Genomic DNA, 13,653 nt, shown 5'->3' on the forward strand with positions numbered 1-13,653 from the left:
ACAGAACTACCTACTGAGTAGTTTTTATATCATGAGAAATAAAAAGAATTACTTACGTAGGAAAATTACTTCAGATTAAATATGATATTAATAGGTAAACCTATAGAGTTAAAATTAGGACAAATAAGGAAGTATACAAGACTACATTGATGAAAAATTACCTTTTATGAACAAATGGACCCTTGATTGTACCCAAGCTTAGTTTTGTGATAATTTACTACTGTTTTGTAATATATTTTTATAGATAAAGAATTATTTAAGCAGGTTTAAACTGAAAATAGCCTCAATTGTACAAAAAGTAGAGGCTTGTTACTGTTAAGTGAACCATTGCTATCGAAATACTTCAGGCGTTTAGTCAAGAGAACATTGAACAGTCAAAATCCTACTTCCTACTTATATTATAAATGTTAAAGTTTGTGAGAATGTATGGATGTATGTTTGTTATTCAATCACGCAAAAACGGCTGGACCGATTTGAATGAAATTTGGTATGTAGATAGGTGATACTCTGGATTAACACATAGGCTACTTTTTATCAACACACCACGCGGGCGAAGCCGCTGGCGGAAGCTAGTATTATCATAATTGCACGCCATCCTTTGAAAAGAATATTTTTATATCTTCAAGAACTTGCAAACCAACAATTTTAGTTATTGTTGTACTTGGAAGTGAGACATATAGTCAACAACAATAAAACAACCAATAATTTTACAGATTACTTTATTTACAAATTACAATACATAATTAGTTAAGTAATATAATTACAATCACAGAATAAGAATGACTTAATCATTTCAAATAATAATTATTAGTTAGATAAATAGCTACTAAGGTTTTTAATAATATAATTTCAATAATTTTAATTGAACTTTTACAATATCATGTCAAAATTCAGATCACAACAATTTCATGCAGCATGATTTTAGCAAAACATAAAACTTACGTACTGTATTATACATATGGCCTATTTTATATAAAAAAAAACTGCTTACAATAACAAGTTTTTTCTTACCTAACAGTTGCTAAAACTATCGTAACTTATATAATGGTTTAGTTGCATTTTTGAGATATACTCGTAACATGGCTCAAATTATTTTTGACTCATTTTCTATTAATCACACTTGATAATCGACAACTTGTTCTATATTTTAACAAAACGAACGCAGTAATACTTTTTAGACGTCCACCAAATGAAACCATAGACTTTTTACTGCAAAAACAAACTTTTAAGGACAGCAATATCTTTATCAATATTAGCAAGAGGCACAACCTTCTTCATCTAAAAGGAAAACGAGCCATTGTTTTAAAAATTATAATAATAGACGGATCACGCATCACTTTAGAAAAAACTTACATTGGTCATATCAGCGCTAGGTGTGAAATCAAACTCCTTGACTTTGCCATTATTGTTTATGATCTTATGACCCCCTTTGTCTTCGGTAGTCTTGCCGTTGACGCTGGTGGCTGATCGGTACGCGTACTGAGCCTCGCCGTATACCTGGCCTCCCTTCTCTGGCTTCAGGTCTCGTACTCCCGTGAATGATATGGGCTGAAATAAATATCGTGAAGTGAGAAGCTACACTTAACAATATAGTTGCGAATTCTGTACATTTTCTTAATGCTATAATTGGCGTTCGCCGTATTGATCGTGTGTCGTCAACGGATGAACCGTTGACATATCTACAACAACAAGAAACTTTATTGACAAGAGAGAACCAGAAGCTTCCTATGCAATTACTTGAACATCTCTTCGCTTTTTTGTTCAAAAGCTGTAAAGTGGAGGGTGTATAAACGATAATCTAAAATGTTAGGAAAAATATGAAACGTTAATTCCGCAAAACAATACATTGAGGTTCGAATGCAGGATGTTGTACTACTTTTATGGACATGCAGAAAGGGTATCACCCTCCTGCCTTATGCAAATGCACAAATTTGGCGACTGTCTCCAGTTGCCAAGCATCCGAACCTATACTACTTTTCCTAACAATTAATGTCATGGACAATGGATTTCCGCAAAGTAACGCCTGATTCCATAATTTAACGATAATCTAATAAATCATTTACGTAAGGCAGTTCATCGCTTTTCTTATTCTTGTTTTGTTTATTTATATTGCCGCTAATTTCTTCTAGTTCGTCTTGAATGGCAGATGCAACATGTTTGATGTAGTCCTGACTCACGAGATGCAGTGGCTTCGGTTTTTGCGTCATATCAGACTGAAATTACATTTTCTTAGATTAGTGTTTGTCAATGCAAGTCATTCATAGACCTTTTGTTTCTTTCTTTTCCCTTTCAAGTAGTTGCCGAGTCTGTTTGATATTTGGTTTGGTTATCAATTCGTATGATGGGACTATTGTAGTCATGATTTTGATGTTTTCTGCCAAGAGCCATGCTACATCTCTAGAAGTTCTGAATAGTAATCTTAAAAGCAATCCTTAAGACAGTTGTGTTAAATCAGGCTTATTTAAATGGAGATTTATTAAGGCGTACAAGCTGAGAGAATTCAATGGAGTATATTGAAGAACAATAAGGTACGAAGCGGTTTCACTACTACAGTTATAATACCCAGATTAATACCTGGGTCCTGAGACTTTCTGGAGCGTTATTTTTCTCCAAAACTTGGCCCCCAGTGGCAGGTATTTCAGCAGGTATTGATAAGCCAGAGAACAGCTCTTCAAATATTTTCGGATAAGCCACAGTACCAGTTATTTGAAACTGAAATAAATTTCTGGAACATTAGGCGATACTCTGAAAAGGTCCTTAATATTGTTGTGACCTTTGCTGCTGATGATATGGTAAGTGTAAGATTGAAGAATGTTATTATAATGAATAATGATTTTACCTACAAACACAATGTTATTTGAAATACGTCTGGAACTTATAGGTAGGAATTGGCCCTGAATTCTTCAGGGCTTCTCTTTTTGAGCCGTCTATTACATGAGATTTAAGACATCACATTTAACCTATTTTGGAGCAAGCATCTTGTCTTAATTAAACTAAAATGATGATTTAAGAAAAATGACATGAAATGGTGACTTTTCTATCTTTAGTAAGGCCAAACGCATATTTACATCATTTGTGTTATTGCTGTTATCCACGGTTTGGCTATTTTTATTTGGATGTTCCACTTCGACTGCCTTTCTTAGAGGTGTCTTGGGTACAACTGGTGTTGTTTCTATATTAAGGGTTTTAATATTTGTCGTTTCTATATAATCCACATCGCCGTTGACTTTTCCATCTTCAGGTGATTTTTTATTAGAAACACCATCAGAACTTTGAGGCTGAAATATAGTCTTTCGTTATACTTAGTTAGGTTACAATAATGATATATATATGTATCAATGAAGGCCGCTTTCGTTTTTATTTTCGTTTGTAATGGAGATTAAACCTCCGTGGAAATAGGGGAACTAACAATAATAGTTACTGCTGGTTGCAATCATCCATTTGTCATCATCAATTCCTCCCAAGAGTCTTAAGTGATTTGGACCTTTGATGTAGGATTTACTTGCTCCATGCGGTACATCAGCTTTCGAAATAGATAAATAGCCCACAGACACTTGGCCTCTATTTACATGACCTCACCTAAAAAAGAGCTTCCTGCACTTCTAAATCTCCTACTTTCAGAAAACATTCTGAGAACTATCGGGAGACAGATGAACTGCTAAATTAATGATTGTATGAACTATCGATGGAAAGCTTGTGTCTCATTCTATAAGCTTTTTTGGGAGTGTCCTATTCCGTATTATATTTGTCAGCATGAATAAATAATTTACTTCAGGATTTTGTGTAGCTTCACTTTCGTCGGTGCGTTCTTTGTCGCTGCGAAAGGCCTGATTGGGAACGTGGACTACGTCTGCTTCAGACAAAGCAGAAGGGTCGGGATATTCTTCTGACGGCGAGCGCTGTTTGTGTTCTTCCTTTTTGCTTCTTTCTGGCTTAAGCTGAAATGTAATACTCCGCATATTTCGTTACCTGTAATGACGAAACTGTCCCTTTTGAAGCCCTAGCCTCCCCATACCTTAGGTAGAAGACTTATAACAACCAGCAAGTTTGTACTCTAGCCCTGACATAACACCGACTTGTTACCGTGCAGGCTAGAAATACACATCATACTAAGAATGTTTCATTGCTTTCATCTAAAAATGATTCTGTTGAAATCGTGCATACTGCTGAGTGAGACCAGATATTCATTGCTTAAGCCTGCATATCAAAGTAGTTGGAAGGTACATCATTCAACATCAAATCCATCAGAATTTGCACTATGTTGACCTTAATTAATACTCACAGTTATGGGGAGCTTCAGAGCGCTAAGTGCTGTATTCTTGTTTTTGCTGTCCACCTTCTTTCCGCTGATGTACTCCGACATTTCGCCTACCCCGATAGGGACGTGGTGGAATGAGTAATCGGCTCCATAGTCGTTGCTAATTGGAGAATGTCCACCGAGGCTGGTGATGATCGGAGAAAGCTGGAAAGTGAGAAGGTACATTGAATCGATATATATGTTATACTGAAAAGGGTTTTGATATTTAAGCTACTTTAGACTGATCCGAAGGTGACATGTAGTATCAAAGTATGATTAGGTACCATTAAACTTGTATCTTGATTTCAATAAAATAATCTAGTTATATTTTAAACTAAGATATAGGTAATAGTTTCTACTGCAGGATTGTTCGAAAGAGTTACCGCGGCCTTCATTAAGGGCTTCAGAAAGAACATGATGGGTTTTAGTCCGTAAGAGTCTGACACTCCTTCACGCTGCTAACCCACAATGGGATCAATCAAGATTTAATTATACATATTTGGGATAATTGACATATATTTGGGATGGTTCATTCGATGATTTCCTATAAAAAAGGATATAATAGTGACTTACAAGAGGGAATTGGGTGCTTGATGGTGTGAAGTCGAACTCCTCAATTTTTCCATCGTCATTGATGATCTTATGGCCTGCATGTTCTTCAGAAGTCTTGCCATCAATATTGGAAGCAGAATGGAAGGAGTATTCTGCTTCCCCATAGACGTGGGCACCGTCCGCCGGTTTAAGATCCCTCACGCTGTTGAATGATGGCTGAAATAGACGAGATGATAGGAATGAGCATATTTGTCATCTTTATGATTAACGAGTTGACAGGAATCAATGCATCTGTCATCTATATGATTCAGTTGATAAAGTATAAGTTCATTGTCCACGTTTACTGTTTGTATGGTAGAAGTTTCAAAGTGATTGTTGCTGTTTATTTGTCTTGCATTCCTAAAGCTCTATTTTTAGAATTCGAGTCGTCGTGCAAACTTAGGTACTAGGTATACTTGAGTACCTATTTTCTCATGCGTACTTCTGTACACTACCTGCCTGCCTACCTACATCATATGAGCTGTCATATGACCTTAATGAATGACCATAGATGCTGCACGATAACGACTTGAGGCAAATATAGTAAATAGTTGTCTCGCACATACATCAAGTACATAGTTACATATTTAAATTAGAAACATAGAGGGACCTACTTCATGCCTGAAACATAAAAGATACGCAGGCACTACCAACTGGGGAGTTTGTTGCGCCACTTCTTCTTCCCAGAAAAATCACATAGGAAGTGGTGCAGGGCGGGCGTTTTGGGGGCTGTCTTTTGATTTTGACGTGGCATTTTAACTACCTATGGTTTAGTTCTTTGTAAAACCAAGAAAATCGTCTATCTAAGTAATTTCTAGGTACGTAATGGAGAACATTAACTAAGCACTTATTGCAGCTTTAAATAGCTGTGTGAATAAGTGTTCTGTAATGTGAATCTTTCTCAAGATCAAGTGATGACATTCATTGCTAACAGGAAAATTCTTCCGTATGTTATATATTAAAATAAACGGTAGAAACTCATTCTAGTTGTTATTAATTTAGTTAGTATTAGTTTATAGTTAGTTTGTAGTTAGTATTAGTTTAGTTATTAATTAAGTGCAATTATTTATAAGTTGACGTGATACAAATTGACTTGGGCTTACTGTCATTACTTTGGTTGACATCATCTTTTACTAACTTTGCCTAAAACTATTAATTAAAACTCATTCTAGTTGTGCAATTATTTATAAGACTTGATACAAGTTGACTTGGGCTTGCTGTCATTACTTTGGTTGACATCATCTTTTACTAACTTTGGCTAAAATTATTAATTAAAAATAAATGAAAGAAATGCGGACTTCTTGTAGGCAACCGAAAGCTACATCATTTTGTATTATTTATATTATTTTACTTACATCGTTCTATAAAACAATACGTATACCTAAGAATCAGCGACTACTTCAGGTGTATAAAGACCTATCAGGTGAATGAGCATATGACTTTGAATAGTATTTCTATTCAAAGGACGTAATCAGAAGTCATCGAGTCAAATCAGAATAAAAGCGATTCATTTCAACATACCTTCCACACCTCCGTATTTTTGCCAAAATTGCTCCTCAATCTGTAAATAGCAAGCTTAATGTTAAGTTTTGATAAATTAATTATTCTGTGAATTTTATTTAATTTAAAGCAAAAACATCTCATATCTCCGAGGTTCCCGTCCCGGAGGGATCCGATTTATTTTAAACTGACTTCGATTATGTTTGTCTACTAACCCCGACTTTCACTGTACTCAAAAATTCTACACATAATATACGTTGTTAGTAGTTTCACAGTATTGGAATTGGAGTCACAGATGCTTCTATTAAAACAATAAAATGGCTCAAAATATCCTTGACTATGAGGTAATCTATTAAGTACCTACACTTACTTAGGTTTTACTGTTAATTGAACATAACCATATAAATCAATGTTATTAATACAAACATATAAACACAATTTAAATGACAATGGAATGATACTTAATAATAAGTAACAAAATAAAATTTTATAATGCAGATTAGTCTTTATAGCGAAGATGAGATAAAAAAATAGAACAAAAGAATTTGTTATTTACATATAACCAGTCGAACTAGATCGGCAAAGGTTGACCATTTTGAACAATACCTAACCGTTTCGTGAGAAAATTGATATTTATACAATAGGACACAAATATGGAAGAAGCCATTTTGAATTTAATTTTGCATAAAACTTGATAATAGATAAAGCATTTAGGTAAGTAATTGAGGAAAGATGTTAACAACTCTGTGAGGAAAACCCTAATATGTGTTTCGTGAGCTTTTTACTTCAGTTTCTTTGTGTAAGTAGTCTGGGCTTAACTCCAAAAGATTTTAAAGATAAATAGAACGACCACAAAGGACTTAAAGAAGAACATATCATACCTACTTACTATAACTTCTACTTTTAGTATATCTTTTAATAACAATAAGAATGTTATAATTACTATATTTTTTTTGTCACACAGGATTAAGGTTTTAGGTTATTTTAGCAAACAAGATTATATAACATGAATATTATTTACACAAATACAAAAACTTACTGCATTTCATCTTCAGAATCTGTTTCACTCTGTGGACTGTTAGATGATGCGTGTTATTTTACTATTAAGATTATATTAGCTAGAAGCTTTTATTTAAAAAATAGGTACCCTATACCCTTCAAATGATGGAATTAATTAACAGTGTACAAATAAGAAACATGAAGCTTTCGATTTTTTTTCTTCGTCATTTGGTATAACTGACGATATTGTTCGTTCATTTGCCTCCAAGCCGCTTTATCAATACTTTAAACATAGGTGTATTTAATAAATGTTATGCTCCAAAATTAACTGTTAGTACCTACATATGTACGTATTGGCTCTTTGCACTATTGAATCATATCAGTCTATATATTAGTTTGACCAGTATTCTTAAGACTAATCGCTTTTAATTTTATTTACTATCAAATTATAATTTGAAGAAAAACATTTTAATCTTGATTTAAAGTAATACTAGAGGTACTTACAATTCTTGCACCTTATCAAATTGTTGTTGTCTCGCTGCTGCTAAAATTTCATCGTATGTGACAGGTCCGCCTGAAATACATACAAATAGTACATTTTGGTAAAAGTGTCGGAAGTTTATCATTGTAACTGACGACCAAAACGGTGAAAAATGACCATGTTCATAATGCGACATTAATTCCTTCTTTTTTAGGTAGATAATAAACGAAAATGACTGCAGTTCGATTTGTTTCCGAGTAGGTAAACCAAAGCAAAACGCGGTAAAACTTTTACTCGCAAGTTGACAAACGTGAAAATATTTTTTAACAAAATGTAACAGAAAGAATAATACTGCAATTATGGCTCTTTTGAATGAGTACTCTATTCTCAATGTTTTTATTTCTTCTGTAAAATATTTTGACTGATATTTCCATTAGTAGTAAGATGATAATAGTGTTTATAAATACGGAACACGGTTTTAGGTAAACATCATTCTTTAAATTGGCAGTAATTCACACTTTTTCTGTTTGCTAAAACATATCAATGCATATTTTTGATATCGTTTGCAGACGCATAGGTTTTAGGTCCTATGTAGGTAATATGAAACGGATTTAAAGTAACAAGATTTTTATTGCGAAAACCTTGAGACTTATAAGTAGTTTTTCTCTGATATATGTACAATGTAAGTAAGTCAAGTATCGAAAACATTTCTGTTTTGAAAAGAGCGTCTCTGGAGTTTTGTGCCGGTTCTTCTCCATAAGAATCACTCCTTGGAACCGTGCACCTAGCTTTCTGACGTTTTGTAAGAAATTTTAATAAGTCTTTAAAAATAAAGCGATGCCGAGTGGGTATACCTATAGACTAAAGAGTGAAGTGGAAAAGTAAGATAAAGAAACCTAACCTTGAGGGATGTAAATATAGAAACTTAGAAGGAGAAAAGCTAGAAGAATTTTCAAAGCTTGAACACCACGTATTTGTGTTTGATTGTGAAAAGGTACGCATTGCGACGGAAGGCTTATTAATTCTCGATAAACGTATAAATTTAGATACAGACACAATAGTTTCAAAGCCATCCCTGACTTGGCATAAATCTGAAGGTTTTGAAGGTAAAGGTCGAATAGAAAGACAAATATAAAATAGAAGCAAATATGTGAAGATGATTTGCAAATTCGTGGAGCGCTCTACAAAGTGTGTAGGTTTTATTAATATCGTATTTTATTGCATACCTATTGATATGGAACCTATTTGCTCGATTGTATATGCTAATTATAATACCTATAGATGTATTAAAAATCGCGAAGAATGTAATAATATGTAAAAAATACGTACATTCTTTCTTAGTAAGATTAATTGCTCTTTTATAATGAATTATTGTTTTAACCAGATTTATAAATTAATGAGGTCTTTTACGTGACACAACTAGAAGCTTGTTTAAGGTAATAGTATTATTATTGTATACATGCTGTTTTTAATTGATTTCAACTTAATTTTGTTATGTAAATCTCGTTATATACAAATAGGGGACATATTTAAGAAAGACACTTCTTTGAAAATTTGCATTTGATAAATTGTTACGTCAACGTTGCCTAAGATAAATTACTAGGAATTCTTGACTTTTTTAATCGCTTATACACAACATAAAGTAAAATAGTTTGTTGTCAGTAAAAATACTTATATGGTTAATAAACTAACAAAGTAACTTCATAATTATTTTAAGTACCTACATATGCAGTTAAAAGTCTTCAGGCAAAAACCATAAAGAGATTTTATGAATCTGATAAATACTAAAGTATTGTTCTAAGTAATAAGTTTCCTCAACGAGCTTGCTTGAGGAGACTTAGAAGGAGAAATAACTTTGTTGTTTCGAAAAAGGTTTATTTTTTTGGAACTTTGAACTGAAAAAAGAATCAAAATATTATGATCGAGATCTGAAGAATTCTATAAAAGATTCAATTTTTTTTTTAGTCATGGTGGCCCAGTGGGCAAAGAACCAACCTCTCGAGTATGAGGGCGCGGGGTTCGATTTCAGGTCAGGCAAGTACCAATACAAATTTTCTAAGTTTGTATGTACTTTCTAAGTATATCTTAGGGTGCGTCCACATCTGGCGAATGCGCCGCGAATGCGCAGCACGCGAGCCGATCGCGAGCTGTCCGCGAGCTGCGCGCGTGCAGTCACTGCAATAGTTCGGTGCGCCTCTTTAGCGCAACTCACGCAAGGCTCGTATAGAGCGCGCGAGCGGCGCGCGATCTGCGCGCAATCAGTTCTCGCCCTTAGGGTGCGTCCACATCTGGCGAATGTGCCGCGAATGCGCAGCTCGCGAGCCGTTTGCGACCTGCCCGCGAGCTGCGCGCGTGCAGTCACTGCAATAGCTTGGTGCGCCTCTTTAGCGCAACTCATGCAAGGCTCGTATAGAGCGCGCGAGCGGCGCGCGATCTGCGCGCACTCAGTTCTCGCCCTTACAGTTCCGTTTATTATTTAATAAAGAGCGCGTCGCGCGCCGCCTGCGCGCTGATCGTGTACGGCGCTTAGGTCGCGCGCGAACTGCGCGCGGGCGGCGTAGAAGCGGCGCACGAACAAAAATGCACGCGCGCAGCTCGCGGGCAGGTCGCAAACGGCTCGCGAGCTGCACATTCGCGACACATTCGCCAGATGTGGACGCACCCTTACAGTTCCGTATATTGGCTCAGTACTATCGAAGATGTCAGACGTCGCGCGCCGCCTGCGCGCCGCTCGCGTGCGGCGCTTAGGTCGCGCGCGAGCTGCGCGCGGGCGGCGCAGAAGCGGCGCACGAACAAAAATGCACGCGCGCAGCTCGCGGACAGCTCGCGATCGGCTCGCGTGCTGCGCATTCGCGGCGCATTCGCCAGATGTGGACGCACCCTTAGACACCAATGACTGTGTTTCGGATGGCACGTTAAACTGTAGGTCCCGGCTGTCATTGAACAACCTTGGCAGTCGTTACGGGTAGTCAGAAGCCAGTAATTCTGACACCAGTCTAACCAAGAGGTATTGGGTTGCCCGGGTAACTGGGTTGAGGGGGTCAGATAGGGCAGTCGCTTCTTGTAAAGCACTGGTACTCAGCTACATCCGGTTAGACTGGAAGCCGACCCCAACATAGTTTGAGAAAAAGGCTCGGAGGAGGATGATCCAATTTTTTTTTTAATGTGAATTTTAAAACAAAATAAAATGTTACAACAGAGTCATACATTAATCACAGTTATTTTTGTTTATTTAATATTATTATTTTAATGCAGCTTTGTTATTTGCTCGAAATAAATTAATAATACATCCTATGTAAAACCTTTCCTAAGTCTAATGCTATGCTCAAAACCGTATCATATTCGATTTAGCCAAACGTGAGATAAACGCACACAAGCCCTACACACATGCAGGTCAAACTATGCTAACCTCCTATTTTTTAAGTCGGTTATCAACCACGTTTTATTATTCATCTGTGATCGATAAGTATGTTACGAATTACAAATACGAATGTTTACAACTTTTTGATTGTAAACCAATAAATGAATGGTTAGCTAAGGTGTAATACATAATATCGTTTTTCTTCCGTTCCGAAACAATTGGAGTATTGTTTTCATATCATTGTTTGGGTTATAAAACACGTAATTTTTATTTCCGAGTAAGACAATGCATCTCAGTAACTGTGTTTAGAATCCACGATAACAAATATCTAGGAATAGGAAGTATCTATTCTAGTCATTTATTCTAGGAGAATCATCTGTATTGTATTTGCAACGTAACATAAATAAATTGTCCCTTAGAAATTGTAAACTATACGAGATTCTCCCTAGATGGTTACACACATTTTATGGGAACCTAAATGACAGTTTGTATGTTAATTATACGAGATTTTTTCGTTGAGGTAACACCCATTTTATTGATATGATAGGCATTTTTATCAGGTTCCGTTCAGTACTTTCAGTAATGCCTTAATTATATCTGAACTTTATTTTTGTTTAGTTTCATCGTCATTAAACTATGTAATGTGAATGGTTATCAAGATTATGGTCTATGCATAAGGTCGCTCTGGTTTGAATCCCGGGTCAGGCCGAAATTTCTTTGTAGGTTCTAGAAACTTTTACAAAGCAGCCCGTAACATAGAAGTTGACGGTGTATACCCTCGTGCCTGGGAGGGCACATAAAACCGGCGTCCTCGAATGCTACTCAGTAGCAGTCGTTGTTACAATTCCATGTCAGAGGCCGTCAGGCGGTATTGAGAAAATTCTGACATCAGGGCTTGTTAGGTGATTAAACCTGAAACTCACTCGATAAGAAGAAAAAGATCATTCATTATCATCCCCCGACCCTTTTTTCCCAACTATGTTGGGGTCGGCTTCCAGTCATTCATTAAGTTCAAGTTAAAGTTATATTTTATATTGTTCTTGCCTATACTTTTCTAGTCATATCAACCATGTATAAGTGTTAATTATTATTCAATAACATTGAACTTTTTGAGAAGTTATTTGTGGCCGTGATATAACCTGCATTTATATTGGCCAGTGTGTCTGCATATTGACGATGTCCACACTTTTGTCATAGTTAAACGATTTGACCCCGAAATTTGCCAATGTAATTGACCTCTGACGTATAAACCTATACCTCAGATGTGCAAAAAAATATTAATACTTCTATACTAATCGGTACATATATCCGAAAAGACCGATCCGATTTGTAAAACTATTAATTGTTGGGAAGGTACGTTATCCCTGAGTAACTAAGGTTATATTTTACCTATCCGCGTACCGGCAAAAGTTATCCCGGGACTCGGGTAAGGAAAAACAGCTAGGACATAATATAATCTTGTACCTAGCTAAGATTGCAAAAAAGTGTAAATGTACGACATAATTACCTAAATAATTTGTGAAATCTCATATTATGTGAAAGTTTAAAGGGACAGAGTATTTCATAAGTTAGTCACTGAAATATTTCCCAAGGTTAAGTACGATTATACATTGTTTTTATGAATGACTCGTACGCACTCAGACGCTCGTTTTATATTACTTTGGGGATACAGGAAATCTAAAGATTTGATTCTCTGTCAAGTGCGGTTAACCGTAACGACTTTTAATTGAAATACGCTTAATTTGTACAAGAAAACGCATAAAACATTGTTTTTTTAAATCGACACTGTATGTGCGTACCTTCGCAGATTGTTAAGAAGCTATCATAAATGAATGAATAGACAAATTAGTTTTTTTTGCTTATCTTAAATTGCATTATAAAAACATTTGTCACATCAAAATAAAAACGAGTTTGGGGATTTATGCCCATATTTTTCAACTTGCCAACAATATATTGGACTTAAACTGTTTGATTATACTAAAAGCAAAATAATATGTGTGATAATTTAATAAATGTCCAAATCTAATATGTATTCAGCAAACGTCACTTAATATTTTGGGCTACTTTTATTTCCGCGTCTATGTTTTTATTGAATAATAATTTAATTGTCTGTGCAATAAAACACACATTAATATTTTATTTCACCGATATTGTATTTTGAAAACAATATATTTTATTTTTACGCAGTATTTTTTGACTTAACGATTAATAATTGCGTTTGATTTGCCAAAACGGAATTTTTCCTCTTTTATAAAATGTAATATATTTTTAAAGATGTCGCTTACCTTGGACGGAGATAATAGCAACCACTAGTATTAAAGTCGATGCGAATTTAGCCATTTTCGTATAAATGTTAAACTGAATGATCACGTCAACACGCGCGGTCTGGCTGACTCGCCGTTTCTTAATGCCGAATATCAGCAC

At 35.5% G+C, this 13,653-nt stretch overlaps 1 protein-coding gene across 3 annotated transcripts; it reads right to left on the reverse strand.

Moving 5' to 3' along the window:
* Positions 1–702: 702 nt before the first annotated feature.
* On the reverse strand, positions 703–13,653 carry LOC124634305. 3 transcript variants are annotated; one of them, XM_047169836.1, is made up of 10 exons: positions 13,515–13,652; positions 7,892–7,961; positions 7,428–7,463; positions 6,410–6,449; positions 4,871–5,065; positions 4,283–4,462; positions 3,771–3,938; positions 3,069–3,278; positions 2,575–2,712; positions 703–1,548 (listed from the first exon to the last, which is right to left on the reverse strand). In XM_047169836.1, exons 1-10 carry the CDS (start codon positions 13,567–13,569, stop codon positions 1,339–1,341), a joined length of 1,302 nt encoding a protein of 433 aa, XP_047025792.1. In that variant the 5' UTR covers positions 13,570–13,652; the 3' UTR covers positions 703–1,338. The 3 variants fall into 3 exon arrangements, with proteins under 3 accessions (XP_047025792.1, XP_047025807.1, XP_047025801.1); XM_047169845.1 differs by lacking the exon at positions 703–1,548 and adding an exon at positions 1,977–2,213 and having other exon boundaries at positions 13,515–13,653; XM_047169851.1 differs by lacking the exon at positions 7,428–7,463.

This window comes from Helicoverpa zea, chromosome 1 (genome assembly GCF_022581195.2).
Source record: "Helicoverpa zea isolate HzStark_Cry1AcR chromosome 1, ilHelZeax1.1, whole genome shotgun sequence".
Lineage (NCBI taxonomy): Eukaryota > Metazoa > Arthropoda > Insecta > Lepidoptera > Noctuidae > Helicoverpa > Helicoverpa zea.

Bases quoted from the DNA above. Each gene is read 5' to 3' on its own strand.
- LOC124634305 (XM_047169836.1), bottom strand. From the start codon at position 13,569: ATGGCTAAATTCGCATCGACTTTAATACTAGTGGTTGCTATTATCTCC. The intron at 4,463-4,870 runs GTAAGTCACTAT...CTCACTTTCCAG, and splicing joins CAAGCACCCAATTCCCTCTT to CTTTCTCCGATCATCACCAG. The intron at 3,279-3,770 runs GTAAATTATTTA...ACTATATTTCAG, and splicing joins AAGCTACACAAAATCCTGAA to CCTCAAAGTTCTGATGGTGT.